Source organism: Thalassophryne amazonica, chromosome 18, assembly GCF_902500255.1.
Source record: "Thalassophryne amazonica chromosome 18, fThaAma1.1, whole genome shotgun sequence".
NCBI lineage: Eukaryota > Metazoa > Chordata > Actinopteri > Batrachoidiformes > Batrachoididae > Thalassophryne > Thalassophryne amazonica.
Genome location: NC_047120.1, coordinates 22,651,357 through 22,671,545, shown reverse-complemented (window position 1 = coordinate 22,671,545; position 20,189 = coordinate 22,651,357). Strand labels below are relative to the sequence as shown.

Below are 20,189 nucleotides of genomic sequence, written 5' to 3'. Positions count from 1 at the left end.
CGTTGTCCCTTGTTTATAATGGGGTACTCAGGTCAAAGCAGTTTCAGTCTTTTTTTTCATAGTAATGAGTCATTCACGTCGTCAGGAGAGCCGTCAGCCCCATCGTTAGGAGGGACTGCTGCCCTGTCATTAGGAGGGTGCTAACTAGAGCACAATAGGTGCTAATTAGAGCAATTGTTTGTCACTAGCCAATAGCAGCCTGCCTCTCAGTAGGAGGGGTCTGGTTAGGTTTAAAACTCCAGCTTTTGTGCCTTCTATTATTCTTCTCTACAAGAGTCAAGACAGAAGTCAGACTACCAGAGCAAGAATTTTAGCTGAGGAAGCTTCTGCGATTAGAAGCGAAATGTCCTCACGTCAAGCAACCCAGTCCAATTGAAGATTCAAGCTTCTCTACTGTGGAAACCACCTGGACAACTGAGAGCCTTCACAGAAAGTTCTGCAATAAACTTAAACACGCTTCAACATGCTTTTTCTTCAATAATGGAGTCTTGTGTGGTGAGCGTACATACAGGCCATGGTGGCTGAGTGCATTACTTATTGTTTTCTTTGAAACAATTGCACCTGCTTATTACAGGTCTTTCTGAAGCAGTCCTTGGCTCTTGGACAACTCTTCTGATAATTCTTTTGGGTCCCCTGTGAGTAATCTCGTGAGGAGCACCTGGTCGAGGTGCAACAACGAAGTGAGAAAGGCTTGAGAGAGCTGTTTGCTTTTACCCATCATAAGCTGTTTCTTTTGTGACACCTTGGTAATGAGACACTTTTTTCTAGGCCATCAGTTGGGACTGAACCAGCTGATATTAATTTGCACTGACAAGGGGCAGGACTGCTTCGAATTACTGACAGATTTCAGTGGGTGTCTTGCTTCCCATGTCTTTTTGCACCTCTCTTTCTTCGGGTGTCTAATAGTTTTCCTGTCATTTCACATTATTACACATAACTTAATTTATGGAAATATATGGTTAGATGTCTTTGTATGTGTGGATTACTTGTGCTGATACAAACATCTGGTGAAATTTTCATGTCAGAAGCACCTTTAGAAACATATTTACCGAGAAAAACAGTGATGTGTTCAATACTTATGTTACCCGCTATAACTACATATACAATACTGAAGCCCAAAATTAAAAACACAAACAACACACACACACACAACACACACACACACACAAAAAACACGCATTCGAATAGGTGGTAATAACAGACGTGGACAAATGGAGGGATAAAAACAGGTAGGATTGTGTGATGTGACAGGAGCGATAGGGGTGGGATGTGTTTAATGTTCAATCATTGGCAGCTGGCACGCCACTAAAACCTACCTGTGTGCGGACACTTTTGAAGTTAAATAAATGACAGACAAATTAATAACTTATGCACTAAAACATAATGCAATCACATGTTCACAACAACCTACACTTAAAGATTAGAATGGGTGTGCTTCATTGCATTAGCAACAGGAATCACACATACTGCAAAAATGCTAAATCCTACCAAGTATATTTGTCTAGTTTCTAGTCAAAAGACTGAAACAACATTTAATATAAGACACAACCACTTAAGTAAAATTTCAAAAAGCTATAAGGATTTTAGCTTCGTAAAAACCTTGCAAAATAAGCAAAAAAAAAAAATGAAAAGAAAAAAGAAAAAGAAATCTACAAATGGAATAAAGTGATTACTTAAGACCTTGAAAAAAGGTCTTGAAATCAAGCTGAGAACAATGTGTTGAGCTTTATTTTACTAATGTCAGGAAGTGTTGCATCTTTTACAAACACTATCACTCTTAAAAATCTTGTCAAGGTCAAAAATAGTTTTTAAAATGTATTATTGAAAAACAAGTGATTACATGTTATTGAATGTTACTTGATTATTGTTTGTGTCTTATGCAGATTAATATTTTGACTAGAACTGGGACAGATGTACTTGGTAAGATTCTGCATTTTGCTGAGAACAGATATGGTTTAGTAAGTTTTATGTGCAAATTTCTAAATGTAAAACTGAAAATTAAAAATCAGCCATTCACAAAAAATAAATAAATAAACCCAGCATGGACAGATTTTCTACGTGCTTTCAGTCTGTGGTTTTTAAAGGTAAATAAAAATGAGGAGAAACCTGATACTCCTGGAAATAACAGATGAATGCTGGGAGAATGTTGAGGAGACACCAAAATCAATACGCCATTAGTCGGGTCGATCAATGATTTGACTGTTTACGGACATGCATATACTGAAGCTTAAATGACAGAGGTAGTCACACCAATGATGACACGGTATGTTATGGTCCATAAAGACAAGTTAAACATATCAATTTTTGAACATTTCAACCTGCCAAGCAATTTTTTTTAAACTCATCCCATGAGCAGTACTACAATATTCACACTGCTAATTTCAACTAGTTCCAGACAGCAGTTTCATCAGACAGCTGTATGACTACTGAAAAGCACACTGTGGCACCACACAGCACACACATCCGCCACACATGCTGCTGCACAACCACGGGCCGGCAGAGGCCAGGCTTACCTTCTACAGAGGGTGAAGGGAGGGGAAAGAAGTGGTAAAACAAAGAAAGAAATGACATAAATGCAAACATTTACTTGGACACAACTCTACAAAGAAGACAGAGGTACAAGGAGAGTGCCGGAACAGACGCAGACCAGAAGAAACAGTCTCAAGAATCCACTAATAACCAACTACACAAAGAAACTGAATGCAAACTGCATAAAATATGTAAGAATAAAAGCAAAACAGTACATAAAGTGTAGAAAAATGACCTGGCAAAGGAACTGTGGAAATGTGACTGCATGGCAAAATGATGACAATGGCTCGCAAGAAACTCAGACATGTAAAAAAAAAACAGACATTTCCAGGCAGCAGACAGGTATATGGTTTATTGCATAAAGTTAATTGCTATAATTAGGGATACAACTCATGTCCACAGGATGTATTGCCCAATTTCACAAAACATTCGCTGCAAGCAATGATCTATTTTATATTTGTGCAAATTTATTACCTCAACCAACAAAGTTGGCCGGACGTTATGTTTTCGCCCCTGGTTATTTGTTTATTTGTGAACAGCCTATAACCCAGAATTTTTCATACATCATTATGATTTTTTTTTTTTTTTTACAAAGGATTAATATCCTGATAGGCAAGAACTGATTCAATTTTCAAGGTCATATGTCAAAGGTCAAAGTCAGAAAAAAATCTTGGAAAAATCCCTATACTTTACCATTGAACAAATTTTCAAAAATTCATAACTCTGTCAAGTAAGATCTAATTCTTCCATATTTGAGAGTGTTATGTAGGATGGTGTCAATTTACTGACTGACAACGTGTGAGTCCGGATCAGATCAGATTACAGATTTTGTGGCCATTTAAATTAAGCATTGAAAAACCCATTTAATATGTATTTTACATTGTATGTTAACCAAACACGCCCAATCGGCGCTCACATTTGAAAGTGAGGTGCAGACTTGCACTCTATCACCTGACAAAGTTTGATTTGGCTCTGATCTGGATTGTGGATTTTGTGAGCATTAAATTTAATATTGAAAACCCCATTTAATGTATACTTTACACTATATCTTAAATATGCCCCAATCACTGTCATATTTGAAAGCAAGATGCAGACTGGCACTCACTATCACCTGACAAAGTTTGATTCGGATCTGATCTGGATGTGGATTTGTGGACATTTTAATTTAACATTGACAACCCCTTTTAATGTATATTTTATATATATCTTAACCAAACATGCCCACAATCACTGTCATATTTGAGAACAAGGTACAGACTGGCAATCACTAACACCTGACAAAGTTGATTTGAATTTGATCTGGATTGTGGATTTTGTGGACATTTGAATTTAATATTGAAAATCCCATTTGGCGAACATTTTGCATTATATTTCAATCAAAAGTGCCTCAGGCACTCTCATTTTTTGTTATTAATGTACCTACACCACCAAAATTGGATGAACGTTCCAATTTTATGCCTGTTTGTCTATCTTCCAGGTATCAGTCGGAAACCAAGGGCCAAAAAGCAATGACAAACTGTGCATAGCAGAGATAACAATGTTAAAATTTGAAAAAGAATTCAGAAACCAGAAAAGTTATTAAAAAACAAACAAAACCTAACAGCACAACAAAAAAAAAACCCTTTGATTCAAGTGCTTGAACTAAATACATACTCCTGAAATTTGATCACATCTAATTTAGCTCATGAAAATTATGAAAAGCCACTTTTAGCAGGACTTGAAAATTTTTTCCAAGGTAAAAATTTGTGGAATTGGAAACTAGTGTTGGTAGAGGTTTGCGCTCTACAAGTGTGGTGCTCTAGGTTGTTAACTTAATACAGTGTCAGCAGATTCCATAATTTATTTTGCTGAAAATGAGTACGATATAATGGAATTTGTTTGTCCTGTCTGATTTGCAAATATTTGACGTTTTCAAACACTAGGGATACATCTTTTTGTAAATTATTTTTTCACAAAAGTCATTCAAAACATGAGAACAACATTTTAAAAACTACTCGATCATTAAAACACATTAAGTTACAGTATTCACTGTATCTCCTAGCAGTCTCTTAACTGTGTTACTCATTGACATAATCCCTATAACTCAGCAATGGTTTGCTCCAACCACCACATGAAGTCACTTTGAGAGAATTTTAAATACAGTGCGGCACATTTCTTCTCCTCGTCTTATATACTTCATCAATATTACTGTCTGCATGTAGAGTGGGGTTCATTTCTCGTCATCTGTGGTATCAACATGTTTTTTTTGTGTAACTGCTTTAAATATTATGTTTACAAATATATAGACAAAGTCTGTTAAAACATGATTTGAATAAGGTCATGAGATGACATTTAGCACCTAGCAGTTAGCAGAAGGCCCTGTGTTACACATCACTTGATTAGTTAGCAAAAAAAGTATAGATTTTTTTTCACTTTTTGATTGGTATGAAAAGCATCCCAAATTATAGAATGAGCTATAAGTAAAACAAAGTTGCGTTTTCTGTTGATCTGTCACATCAACAATAACAAAATAACCAAACCAAATTGTAGCAGCAGCCCTTGTGGAGACCTACAAGATGATAACATGTATTGTTTTTGAGTTATAAATGGATGCAATGGAGACACGTACATCCAAAACACGTAAAAGGCTGCGGGATCAAGTAAAAATTGTACCAAAAATAGAAACCGAATGATCTGCACAACCACAGCGCTCCAAAACAAAAAAGGCTTTATTTAACAAAACATAACATTTCGGGCAAACTGCCCTTCGTCAGTCTGACGTGGTTGTACAGATCATTCGGTTTCTATTTTTGTTTTTAAGTTATGACATGATCAACCTGGAGGGGACGGACATTTACTTCGATGTAGTGAGACTTCGATGGTAACCAGTGAGCTAAAGCAATGTCTACTATATGTCTTTGGTACATGGGTGCAAGCAACTAAAAATTCTTTGACTGAACATTTTCTGTGAGTGGACGGCCAAGCGCCAAAGGTGCGAGGTCCCTTTGGGAGTCCGGGGGCATGCCCCCAGGGAAAATTTTGAAAAATTGTGCAATTTGGTGCATTCTGAGAGCAATTTGGTCAGTTTTCTTGGTTTAAAACGGTATCTGACTCTTGGAACAAAATAAGGCTCAAGTCTTAATTTCATCAAATTTAATTTCTATCTTGTATATATTGTCTGTAACAAGTTTCCACAGATAGACTGACTGTCTGCATTAACTGACTTTAATAATGCTTTCATTGTTTTCATTCTACATTTAACAATTCTAAGTGTGTCTTATAAAACAAATCAATAATTACACACTTTCTGCATTTAGTAAAATAATACACTTAAAGACATGATACTATTATCAATGAAAAGTCTTTTGCCACTATAAGTAATTTAAAACTGATGCAATAGTTAAACAACTTAAATTAAAAATGACCCATCACCGGATCAAGACCGCATATTAATGCCAAATTCCACCACTAGACCAACTGAATTTTAAATCAAGTGTTGTGAAATACTATTACCAGAATGCAGCACTTTCAAATGCCACCAGTTTTAATATAAATAATAAAAATCATAACCAATGAACATACCTTTACAATATTTAGCACAGTGCTTTAATTTTACCTCATAATATTTTATTTTACAAAATACATCTAGTCATTTTTTAACTGATTAAAGAGTAAAAACTGAATAAATCAATTGTAAGGCCTATAAGAAGTTTCTGTAGGAATTATTTTAGCTATAAGGTCAAGTGAGAGGGGGGAGTGTTGGCTTTGATCATCGAGAGTATTTAGTACTGCTATAACAGACTGATGCAGCAGATGGCAGCAGTGCAACAATAAGAATGCCGGCTGCCATTAAATGTGTAGAAGAAGAGATTTACTCATAGGGACACCGTTTTGAGATGAGCGCGTTTCGTTTCAAAACAAAGCCATAAGAATATATTTTTTAAGTTAGCAGTTTTTGTATGACGATATAAATGGAACATGGAAACAAATTTTGATGGAAATCCGTATAGAAGCGGAGGTTTGGCACACATGTTGGTACTACAACCCCTGGCAAAAATTATGGAATCACCGGCCCTCGGAGGATGTTCATTCAGTTGTTTATTTTTGTAGGAAAAAAAGCAGATCACAGACATGACACAAAACTAAAGTCATTTCAAATGGCAACTTCTGGCTTTAAGAAACACTATAAGAAATCAAGAAAAAAGATTGTGGCAGTCCGTAACGGTTACTTTTTTTAGACCAAGCAGAGGAAAAAAAATATGGAAGCACTCAATTCTGAGGAAAAAATTATGGAATCACCCTGTAAATTTCATCCCCAAAACTAACACCTGCATCATATCAGATCTGCTCGTTAGCCTGCATCTAAAAAGGAGTGAACACACCTTGGAGAGCTGTTGCACCAAGTGGACTGACATGATCATGGCTCCAACACGAGAGATGTCATTGAAACAAAGGACAGGATTATCAAACTCTTAAAAGAGAGTAAATCATCACGCAATGTTGCAAAAGATGTTGGTTGTTCACAGTCAGCTGTGTCTAAACTCTGGACCAAATACAAACAACATGGGAAGGTTGTTAAAGGCAAACATACTGGCAGACCAAGGAAGACATCAAAGCGTCAAGACAGAAAACTTAAAGCAATATGTCTCAAAAATCGAAAAAATGTACAACAAAACAAATGAGGAACGAATGGGAGGAAACTGGAGTCAACGTCTGTGACCGAACTGTAAGAAAACCGCCTAAAGGAATGGGATTTACATACAGAAAAGCTAAACGAAAGCCATCATTAACACCTACACAGAAAAAAACAAGGTTACAATGGGCTAAGGAAAAGCAATTGTGGACTGTGGATGACTGGATGAAAGTCATATTCAGTGCTGAATCTCGAATCTGCATTGGGCAAGGTGATGATGCTGGAACTTTTGTTTGGTGCCTTTCCAATGAGATTTATAAAGATGACTGCCTGAAGAGAACATGTACATTTCCACAGTCATTGATGATATGGGGCTGCATGTCAGGTAAAGGCACTGGGGAGATGGCTGTCATTACATCATCAATAAATGCACAAGTTTATGTTGATATTTTGGACAATTGAAAGGATGTTTGGGGATGATGAAATCATTTTTCAAGATGATAATGCATCTTCCCATAGAGCAAAAACTGCAAAAACATTCCTTGCAAAAAGACACATAGGGTCAATGTCATGGCATAGGGTCAATGTCAATGAGCAGATCTGATTTGATGCAGGTGTTAATTTGGGGGGATGAAAATTTACAGGGTGATTCCATAATTTTTTTCCTCAGAATTGAGTGATTCCATATTTTTTTTCCTCTGCTTGGTCTAAAAAAAGTAACCGTTACTGACTGCCACAATCTATTTTTCTTGATTTCTTATAGTGTTTCTTAAAGCCAGAAAGTTGCCATTTGAAATGACTTTAGTTTTGTGTCATGTCTGTGATCTGCTTTTTTTCTACAAAATTAAACAACTGAATGAACATCCTCTGAGGCCGGTGATTCCATAATTTTTGCCAGGGGTTGTAGGTATTTTCAGAAGACTCTTGGGTATTGCTGGAATGACTGACAAACAAACTTAGCACTTGTGAGGGAAAATCAGCCATTTTGCATTTGTGGCGCATTTCTTTGTGCATGATCCAGCACACCTCAGTGTTGAGGACCCCAGTGGCTGGATAAAGACAAGACGAGGCCCACGTTTCACCTGCAGCACATAGATGGTTAGTTTCAAGAGGTGAGGATGGACCGGTTGTTTACCTGGATGGCTGTAATTCAGGACCCAAGGCAGTTCCATAGTGTGGTGAATGTGGTAATATGCAGCACCAGCCCATTGTCCTACACCTGACTGCATTTTACAGGGAACATGCCTTAGCTGTTGCCAAAGTCTAGACGTACAGTAGTGTTCAGAATAATAGTAATGGTATATGACTAAAAAGATTAATCCAGGTTTTGAGTATATTTCTTATTGTTACATGGGAAACAAGTTACCATTAGATTCAGTAGATTCTTACAAATCCAACAAGACCAAGCATTCATGATATGCACACTCTTAAGGCTATGAAATTGGGCTGTTAGTAAAAAAAAAAAAAAAAAAAGTAGAAAAGGGGGTGTTCACAATAATAGTAGCATCTGCTGTTGACGCTATGTTCAAACTGCTTTTTTAGCAATCCTGTGACTCACTAAACTAGTATTTAGTTGTATAACCACAGTTTTTCATGATTTCTTCACATCTGCGAGGCATTAATTTTGTTGGTTTGGAACTGAGATTTTGCTCATCTACTAGTGTGCTTGGGGTCATTGTCTTGTTGAAACACCCATTTCAAGGACATGTCCTCTTCAGCATAAGGCAACATGACCTCTTTAAGTATTTTGACATATCCATACTGATCCATGATACCTAGTATACGATATATAGGCCCAACACCATAGTAGGAGAAACATGCCCATATGCTTGCACCACCATGCTTCACTCTGAACTGTGGCTTAAATTCAGAGTTTGGGGGTCGTCTTACAAACTGTCTGCGGCCCTTGGACCCAAAAAGAACAATTTTAATCTCATCAGTCCACAAAATATTCCTCCATTTCTCTTTAGGCCAGTTGATGTGTTCTTTGGTAAATTGTAACCTCTTTTGCACGTCTTTTATTTAACAGAGACTTTGCGGGGGATTCTTGCAAATAAATTAGTTTCACACAGGCGTCTTCTAACTGTCACCGCACTTACAGGTAACTCCAGACTGTCTTTGATCATTCTGGAGCTGATCAATGGGTGAGCCTTTGCCATTCTGGTTATTCTTCTATCCATTTTGATGTTTGTTTTCCATTTTCTTCCACGTGTTTGTTTTCCATTTTCTTCCACGCGTCTGTTTTTTTTGTCCATTTTAAAGCATTGGAGATTATTGTAAATGAACAGCCTATAATTTTTTGCACCTGCGTATAAGTTTTCCCCTCTCCAATCAACTTTTTAATCAAACTACGCTGTTCTTCTGAACAATGTCTTGAACGTCCCATTTTCCTCAGGCTTTCAAAGAGACAAGCATGTTCAATAGGTGCTGGCTTCATGCGTAAATAGGGGACACCTGATTCACACCTGTTTGTTCCACAAAATTGACAAACTCACTGACTGAATGCCACACTACTACTATTGTGAACACCCCCTTTTCTACTTTTTTTTACTAATAACCCAATTTCATAGCCTTAAGACTGTGCATATCATGAATGCTTGGTCTTGTTGGATTTGTGAGATTCTACTGAATCTACTGGTACCTTGTTTCCCATGTAACAATAAGAAATATACTCAAAACCTGGATTAATCTTTTTAGTCACATAGCACTACTATTATTCTGAACACTACTGTATTTCAAGAAGAACAGTAGTTCCTTATGTTCATGGTGACAGTGTGTGCCTGCACACCTTGTTGGCCCAGGCGTCTTCATCCCAGGAGGTGAGCTGCAGCACTCTGATGATCTCATTTATCTCAGCGCTCATCTTCTCAAATGTGAAGTTACGGTTCTTCAGGGCCTCTTCCACACCGTGACTGCCAGAGGTTTTGGTTGTCACAAAGATTTTGATACCTACAATTCACAAAAGATATATCTCCAGTAAGTCATTGTCATTTTATTTGTGAAAAAGGCACAGCACAAAAAAGAAGCATGAAAAACACTCAAAATGTACAACATGATCTGCCTATAAAAATCACATTACAACGTAGTGTTTGTAACTGTAATACAGTAAGGAAGAACAAGCAAGTCATCAATGATTTGGACAGCAGGAGTCTGACAGTACATCTAACTAGGTGAATTAACTTTCCAGCATTAGAATATGATGTATGTTTACAATTCCACTGTGAATCACTGAGGCAGATCCAGAGAATTCAATTATGTAAGCAAAAAAGAAAAAAAAAAAAAAAGAAGAAAAAAGTGACATTCTCAGTGTGCAGTCTATTCGCGGAAGACAGATTGTTCTTTTATAATAACTGTTATTATTCATTTAATCTCAACACAATTCCTTTTTCTGTCCATTTATTTAATTTCAAGTGTTGCAATAATGGGCAGAGGTGGCCTTGAACGCACAAAGCAGTTTGTGCACTTCTTCAAGTGCACTAACCGCTTGGCCACCACCCCTGTGCTATTGTGCATGTAAGTAAGTCCCTTCGGCTGCTCCCTTGTTTGCACTTGGGGTCGCCACAGCAAATCCAAGGTGGATCTGCTTGTTGAATTGGCACAAGTTTTACGCCGGATGCCCTTCCTGACGCAACTCCACATTACATGGAGAAATGTGGCAGGGGTGGGATTTGAACCCGGAACCTTCTGAACTGAAACCAAGCGCATTAACCATGCATGTAATTAAATAAATTAATAAACATCATCTTCATACAATGTTTGCCGAATTTAATGAATTAGGTAAGAGTTGGAATGAATGCAATGTCAGGCATGTTGTGGGTGCATGCTTGGAAAGGGAGGGGTGAGGCTTGGTGGCAATTTAAAACCTTACAACTATATATCAGAGAAAACTCCAAAACGCACCTTTAAGATGTTATATTTATTTTCTTGTGTTTTGTCCATATATATATATATATATATATATATATATATATATATACTTAAAAAGAAGACCTCAAAGTTCAGCAACAATTTGCCAGAAGGTACATCTGAGATTTGATGTTTTGGTCAAAGAAAATCCTTATCTGCACTATGAAACAGACACAGAAGCCTTTATAATTGATCTTAAAGTCCAAAAAGTTCCACGGCAAATCATAACTGCATTCACTTCATGATATTTTCACGTAGAGAACTAAAACTAAGGAACATTTTTTTAACAATAAAAATAAAAATGTCTAAAGTAAACATTTTACATGGAAATAGATTTTTTTTTTTTTAAACACAAAATCTAACTACTAAAAATGCAGTTTTCTGTGTTTCTGAAGAGATGTCAAGCCCCTAAATAAGAGAAAGGAAGGCTGAAAGAGAGTGGACAAAGATGAGAGAGAAAAAGACCTCCGACAACAGGAAAGTGCTGCCATTCTCAAAATAGTTGAAAGGAGGAAGAGACAATTTATATTTAAACTTGAGTTGTAAAAAGCCTTTTTTCATCTCTGGGATTTTTTTAAAGTGATTTTTATATATATCATCACAATGCAGTATTTTAAAGCTAAATCAGAAATATTACGGGTGTGATGCATTTTTATTGAACTGTACAGTACAAACGCGACTGTTCAGTGCACAGAATTGTACACAGAATACACAGTAGGATTCTGCACAGTGTGATTACACTGGGCTACAAATTTTAAGAAGTTGTCTGCTTCAGAAATAATATATTATTTACAATGGATTTTGGCATGCTGAATTGACAATAAAAATGACTGAATGGCTACGGTTTAAGATATTTAATTTTTTACATTTTAAGTCTACATAATTATATTGTATTGATAGAGTTTTCCTGATAAATCGTACACATAGGTGTTTTCATGTTTCTCTGACTGTTCATATAATATTTCACCTGTTTTTTTTTTTGTAACACTTTAAACATCGTCAAAATGTACCCCTTAGTAGCATAGTAGTAATATATCTTAAAACTAGAGCCAATCAACCATTTCAAAACATCATTTTCATTCTCAGTGGCCCAAAATTAGTAAAGTTTGACTACATTTATTTCAGAAGCATTTCAACTGTAGACCAGGGCTATACACACATGCGCATTTGTTTCCGTAAGTCATCGACATTTCAGCGAGTAGTGCTGCTCATGTCCACAGACGGTATCGGTCTAGCCTCATGCTCTGTGCAGGAGGCGCGGTCAGCCCCCTCAGCCTGCTCTCTCTGTTAATGACCAGAGGAAACAGCGAATCAGCCAGTTGAAGCGAGTGACCGCGTTATTCCACCCAGAAAATTTGGAAGCATAAATGGAATTGGTTAATTTATTTTTCTTCTGAAATACAAACCTAAAAGTGAAACCGTATTGACCTGCATTTGTGTTGAATCACTGTCCCCATATGAAATCAGACACATTCCAGTTTAGATAATCAACACACCAACGTATGGCAAAAAAGCTAACATTTTATATGAATTAGTGTAAAATTTCATGGACGAGATGTTCGCTGAATAGCGACACTGCGTACAATGATTTCAAATCTGTCCAGAGTGAAGTTTTATGGGATGCAGTCATTTGTGTTAAAAAAAATAAATAAATCAAACAAACTTAAAATGGACAAAACGTAGGACATAAAACCAACCAAAAAAAAAAAACACTGAATGTGCTGCACAGTAAATTCAGCACAACATGAATGACAAGAGATGTAAGCAATTCATAAATGTTAATGGAAAAAAGTTTACATTTACACTTTGTATCATCGTGCTGAACTGCCTGACAGCAGCTGCTACTCACAGATTAAAGACACTGTATAAAGATTTGAAGAATTTTCACAAACCAAACTCTTACTGAATGATCAGAATCTGATTTATTTGGCCAAGTATGAATGCACATACAAGGAATTTGTCTTTGCTCACACTGCATGATGTCTAAACAGAGGTGTGAACCGAATCGTGACTCCTGTGTACCGTAACACCCAGAGAGGGGGGGGGGGGAAGCACAATAAACTCAAATTCTAATCCAATCACATTTGTTCTGCAAATCTGATTGGTTACTTTTGTGAGATTTCAGACCATAAAATATCGAGTAGACAGTGGCAAAATATACAACTGTTTCACATTTGATGTATAACTCTTCCTTAACCGTGTTGCTGCGCAGGTGTAAAATGGTAAATGGACTGCATTAATATAGCGCTTTTCCATCTGCATCAGTCGCTCAAAGTGCTTTTACAAATAATGCCTCACATTCACCCCAATGTGGGTGTAGGGTGCTGTCATACAAGATAGACACCGGGTAAGCTACGGTAAGCTTTGACGAGCCAATCACACCCTTTCACAACGATTCGCTGTCCGAATTACTTACAGAAAAATAAACCATGCAAACGATGGAATTGGATTAGAATGGGAATAACCCTGTTGTGTCTGATGATTAGCGGACATTCCTGCTGGATTACGGTCGCAAATATCCATTTTACTGGGTAACGCGTTGCCGGTAAAACTCAATCTGCAACTGTAAATTCCAGCATGAACGTCCACAAATCATCAGACACAACAGGGTTATTCCCTAATTTTATAATTGTCTCACACTTGTGACAGTGTTTTGTAAATCACCCATTTTTAGCTCTCCGTCCAAGAATGTGATTACCTGAGATAAGGATTGGAAGCAGCTCTTTGACTGTGTTCATGGAGTTCACCAGCATGACACGGTGTTCCTGGTGAGTCAGCTCCTGCTGTCGCTCGTCTATCATCTTTGCCATCTTTGTCATCCCTGCACAGTGAACAAACCATAGCAAAAATACACTTAAATACACTTAAAAGGTAACTGGGTCATTGGCTCGGCATTCATGAAAACTGAAAGTCTTTGCAACAAATATGGTGGATGACTGCCCTTGGTTGCAGATGTGTGTGTCATGTGTGTTGACCAGAGTCATCTGGCTTAACATTCAAGAAGTAAGCCATTGAATATCAACAGTGCTTTTTTGAAGTATCCACTAATTCATTCATTTTCTAAATTCATCCCAATTAAATGTCACGAGGGCACAGGAGCCTAACCTAGCTGTCATTGGGAGAGAGGTGGGGTACACCCTGGACAGGCCACCAATCCATCACAGGGCCGCATATATAAAGAAAGACAGACAGACAGACAGACATGTCCACACTCTCAATTGGTCAATGTAGCGTCACCAATTTACCTAACCCAGATGGCTTTGGAAGTGGGAGGAAGTCAGTGCACCCAGAAGAACGGGGAGAACACGCAGAAACTCCACGCAGAGAGGACCAGGTGAGAAGAGATCTCAGGACCTTCTCACTGTGAGGCAACACTGCTAACCACTAAGCCACCGTGTGGCCCCTGGTGTTTATGATGATTTTAACAAAGTGCTTGATTCAGTTGACTGGGCTGTTTCGCAGGGACATCCTGAAAATTCACGGGATCCCCAACAAGTTGTTGGGTATCACAGCCAGCCTATACAAGATACTGTGAGTGCTGTATGGAGTGAGGAAATAGTCTAAATAGTAGCAATCGTCATGTAAGAGTTCTAACTTTACACATTTCAATGCTTGCATGGCCTGGGTGTTGGTACAGTTGTGGAGACCAGCAACGTAAGTACAGTTTTCCTCACTGCTGGTGAGGTAAAGTTGACCAACCTCAACTTCACAGATGATGCTGTGATCTTTGTGGAATGAATGCATACCCTGATTCCAGCATTTTGTTCCATTGTTCCTGAAAATATGTCTTAAATTGTGCAACAGTACAGGATCATCATAGCTGCATTTTGTGATTCAAAATTCTCAACACATTATCAGTTCTGCAGGCAGGCCAGTCCAGTACCTGTACGAGTACACTTTACTTCCACAGCCATGCCTTTGTAATATTTGCAGAATGTCTTTTTGTCCAATATTTTTGAAAAATGCAGGGACATCCCTGGAAAAAACGTCTCATCTCGAAGGCAGCATATGTTGCTCTAAAATCTTAATGTACTTTTCCACATTAATGTTAGTATTGCAGAGATGTCAACATTACATTTGCCAAGGGCAGTGACACAGATCCTGGATTTTGGACGTGCTGCTGGTAACAGTGTGGACGGTCCTTTTTGTCCATATTATGCAGCACACTGTGTCCATTTCCTCCAAAAAAAAAAAAAAAAAAAAAAAGAAGATCTAAGTGATTGGTCTGATCATAATGCATGTTTCCAATGTGTGATGGTCCAACCGAGATACCTCCGAGTTCAGAGACGTTAATGCAACGTCTGGACAAGGTCAACATAAGGTTTGTTTGTGCACAGTAAAGCTTTATATAGCATTTGTGCATGTAACTCCACAATGTAGTACTATTCAAAGGTGTCCCAAAGTAATCACTTGACCACGTGGTTATGTCAGTTATTGATGAATGGCTGTTTTGATGCAGTGCACCCTGAGGGATCGGAGTTCACAGGTGTGCAGCTTAGGCTTGCATCTTTCCCCTTTATGCACGGGAATTCCTATAGAGTCCTTGAATCATTTAATTTGATTAAATATGCAAATCCGTTCAAATCTTTGAGGAAAGTAGTTTCTAAACATTTCAACAACTTTGGCACACTTGTTAACAGACTGGAGATCCCCTGCTCAGCTTTACTCCTCAAAGACTCAGCCTTTTGTGGATACAGCTTTTGCAACAAATCAACATTACAGTCACCTACTAACATCACCTGTTTGAAATAATTTTTAAAATGAATTACCAGCCCTAAATTCCCCCTGTGCCAACATTTTTTGGGCATGAAATACAGAAACAGATGTATAATAATAAATGAAATGAATTTGACCAAATATCTTGGGTTAATACTGTCTGCAATGTAATAGAAGTCAAAATAAATGCCAGAATCACTGCGTCTTTTTCTTTAATTTGCATTTTCCATACCCTCCCAACTTTGTCTAAGTTGGGATTTTACTCACTCTAACGACAGTGTTATTTTCTATGACGTTACTTATTTGCTTCAAATGCTGGAGAAATCATCTGACTGGTTTCCCCCCCACAAATAATCTGCATTAAAGCATTCTGTTTGTTCGGATGGGAGTGGGTGGAAATACTGATCAACATTTACCCGTCAGTCAGTTTGGTTTTTAATTCACACACAATGCCGAAATGGAAGTTGAACAGAGAATACACGGCTTTCAGAGAAGCTATAGTTAATTATCTGAATATAAATCTCTTTCAGGACAGAAAAATGTTTGTTCAGACTTCATCACAATATTCTTGTCCGTCTCAGCACACTGACCTGGTCCCAGGTTCTTTGTGTATGTGATCAAGTCCTCCATCGTCTCCACCACCTCTGCCACACTCAGATACTCCAGGATGCCTTTGCACACACGGATTATTTTGCGGACCTACAAAAATAGGAGTACACCATCAGTACGAGGTAACTAAAGCAACACAATTCCACAATAAATAAATAGAAAACTGCAGTCCACCGCATTAATGTTCATTTTAATTTTTTTTAAGAATGCTACCTACTGCATTCACGTCTTTTTCCTGCATCACTGCACCTGCATCTGTACTGTTGATTCACCCATCACTGCCTGTGATACAGTGTGGTTCTTCCATGCATGTGAGACTATCACAGCACTGCTGACTGATGGTTCCTGCCGACTGTGGCGGAACACCTGCTGTCCGGCTCCCTGACAGCTGACCTACATCTTATTACACTCTACCTTCCATCACCATGACGGGAAGAAGGATGGTTTGATAAATCATACTCCTGACTGCATCCAAGCTTAGGAAGGGTGCAAGAAAATCCATTACTTCTTCCATTTTCTATTACTGTAATGTGTATTTATCAGATTATGACAGTACATCTGTATGAGAAAGACCATCTTATCAATACAGTACTTGATTTTTCCATCTCTTCAAATTACTCCGCTTGTTTTGTCAAGGTGTTTGGCTGAAGCCTCAATTTACATCATGGACCAGCTGAATTTTGTGCAGAATAACTCTGTTGTACTTGACATTTAAGGATGTTGGAGCAAACACTTAACAGGTGATCACATGTGTGCAATTACTTACTAATTACAGATTATTTTAAAAAGCCCTGAAAAGATTAAATAAAATAAATTTTAAGTTTTGGTCCGTATAGATCCATAGTTCTCAAACTGTGGTACATGAGCTCCCTCTGGTGGTATGCTGAGCCACTGAGATTTTTTTTTAAAAGATAAAAAATATACAAGTAGAGACAAGATCTGTCATTGTCAATACATGCAGGATCTTGTCAATTAATTAATATTCCCAAGCTTTTAACACTGACCCTACACTAAGATACGTAAATACAGCCAGCTTTTTGGTGCCCTCCGGTGCCGCCCGGTGTATAGTCCTATCCCACTGAATTTACAGACTTTTTCTGAAATGATGTCATAGCCCTGCCTCTCTAAACTCAGCCGCTTGTAATGAATGACGTGTTGTTGTTATTAACATAATTTAAGTTATTTTTGTCGAGGTGGATCATAAATGAGATTTATTTTAGTCATGAGCAGAATGCTGAAGACACGATGGTGGGCTGTGGTGAACACTGATCGTGAATAAATGGAGTGCTTTGACACTTTTAATACTGGTTGTAATGGTGGCACTTGGAAAGCTAAATACTGTCCAAAGGTGGTACTCAGTATCGATGGTTTCCTCCTTCATGACAGCGGTATGGGAGTGAATTTTTTCTAACTTCTTGGATTCAGATGTTTTAAGACAAAGTTCTGTAAATTTGGGGACGTGGTCACTTTGAGTGACAGCAGCTGAGCCCAACATCTCCGCCTCTCATACTGTCCAACCATAACTCAGAGACCACTGGATGCAACTGGTAGCTGCTGTGGAGACTGCATCTGTTTTTTTGCTTTTTGTTTTTGGAGTATTTCATTGCAAACACCTATAATAAAATGGTTTGTTGTGTGGAGAAACTCCCGAACGGCTCATCAAAGGCATCTCTGTGGCAATATTTGCGCAGAGTGAAATTTTCACCAGGTTTAATGTTGTATGCTAACGGTGTTAGCACTTTTAGCAGCTGTCAGAAGCATCGTCCATTAGGTCCACTTAATGCATGATTACTGAGAAAATAAGCAGCTCAGACTTTTTAATGCCCACAACAAAATAAATCATTGGGAGGACCAAATATGATTTAATAAACACCCAAACCAAGGTTAGCCTGTTAGCTTAGGTGGTCAGACTCAAAGAGATGGGTGTGTTCAGGCTTCCTTCATGACACACACTCAACCCATTTATGCATTAATGAGTTCAATATGGTGATTCCCAGATGCCCATGGGCTTCATATCGGCTGTTCCAGGTCACTATAGAAAGCCTATGGGTGATGTCAAGTATAGATGAACTGATCATATGTGCCTGAAAACTGGGTTTAAAAAAAAAAAAAAAAACTTTTGGAAAACACCATACCACTTACAGTAAATGGTTTAGTGAAGTATACAGGTGTTTACTGAGGAATTTAGAAAAGCACTGCATGGGTAAAGTGTCCTCAAACGTGTCGACACACAAACCAACTACTGTATATCCGAGAAGAGTCACATGACAGACGTTTCCTGCCTGCATTCTATGCTGCTTCCTCAGCATGTAAACATCTGTGGAACAACAAAATGTATCGATACGTAAATGAAAGCAGCCATAATTACCTCAGCCTCATCAAAGGTCAGGAGCAGATCAGAGGTTCCAGAGAGAATGCCTCGAGAGCCATCAATGAGGTAATCCCGAGCAGGAACAGAGTAAGGATCAGCTCTCAGCATGGATGTAGCCTGCACCAGTTTAGTGCATGCATTCTCTACTCTGAAAGGTAAAGAACAAGTGACCTAAACAACACTGATATAAAAAGGTGCCATGTCAGCATTATGTATGGACAAAATGAGAATATCTGTGATACATATTCATTAATTCAATTTCAATTTATTTTATTTATATACCGCCAAATCAAAACATCACTGTCTCAAGGTGGTTCCCACGAGTAAGGTCCAACCTTACAAACCCCACTGAGCAAGCACGACCACAGGCGACCGCGTGCTCCATCCACAATATTTCTTGTGGAATTTTAAAGTGACACTAATGGAAATGCTGACCAAATCTAAATCCCAGATTAAAGATTTATACATCAACTTGCCCACAGGAGCTAATTGGGGAATTAGGAAGGAGTCTGAAACAGCTCTGTTGCTGTCTAAAACACAACACCAAACAATGTTTAGTAGATACGTTAAATCCACATTTCATATCATGGTGGTAGAAAAGACGTTGAGCAAAAAAAAAAAAAGAAACCTGAGGGGCCAACACAGGTGGGTACGCAGAACATTTCACTCAGCAAGGATGACCATTAATTAAAACCAACAACTAAACAAATTAATAATTGTGCACAGTCTTTTTTAATCATTATATTTGTGGTTATATGCATTATATATGAAAATATTTATACTTGTATAGAATAAATGTTTGTGTTGCACAATCATTCTGTCCCAGAAAAAGAACAGTATAAAATAATTGAAAGTCCAACACTGCCATGACATTCATGTCCATGTTGGGTGCTGACAAATTTCTGGCTCTGCTGCAAATATATTGCAATATATTTTCATTTCATTTAATTTATATAGGGCCAAATCACAACACAGTTGCCTCAAGGTGCTTCACACAAGTAAGGTCTAACCTTACCCAACCCCTACAGCAAGCACACAGGCAACAGTGATAAGGAAAAACTTCCTTCTGATGATTTGAAGAAGAAACCTCAAGCAGACCGGACTCAAAGGGGTGACCCTCTGCTTGGACCATGCTGCCAACACAGTTGACACTATCAATGTATAGGAAATGTTGGGAGTCCACCCACTCCCATCTCTGGATGGAGCCGCAACTCAACCAGAGAGAGAGAAAAAAAAAAAAACAGAATCAGGCATCAGAAAAACAACAAATAAAGTACAATTTGTCACATATTTGGCACTAGTTGCCGTACCAACAACCGATATCTAATGGACCAAAACAGAATGGAAATTTTAATGTCAGATAATTCATGCAATTTATTTAAAAGCATTCTGAAAAACAATGTCAAATGCTGCCACCATGACCAGAACCCAGACAGGTGTCAGAAA

General features: G+C 38.0%; 1 protein-coding gene and 1 long non-coding RNA gene across 2 annotated transcripts in view; one reads left to right on the top strand and one right to left on the bottom strand.

The window, feature by feature from the left end:
- Positions 1 to 20,189, bottom strand: part of LOC117530656 (vinculin) — an 83,326-nt gene that overhangs the window by 29,109 nt on the left and 34,028 nt on the right. The window contains exons 3-6 of the mRNA XM_034193534.1: positions 18,741 to 18,891; positions 16,354 to 16,462; positions 13,746 to 13,868; positions 9,930 to 10,090 (exon numbers count right to left, since the gene is read on the bottom strand). Coding sequence (XP_034049425.1) covers positions 9,930 to 10,090; positions 13,746 to 13,868; positions 16,354 to 16,462; positions 18,741 to 18,891 — 544 coding nt within the window. The remainder of the gene's footprint in view (positions 1 to 9,929; positions 10,091 to 13,745; positions 13,869 to 16,353; positions 16,463 to 18,740; positions 18,892 to 20,189) is intronic.
- On the top strand, positions 4,540 to 17,526 carry LOC117530658. The gene is made up of 3 exons (XR_004566415.1): positions 4,540 to 4,550; positions 5,780 to 5,782; positions 17,305 to 17,526. It is a non-coding gene; the product is annotated as an uncharacterized LOC117530658 (long non-coding RNA).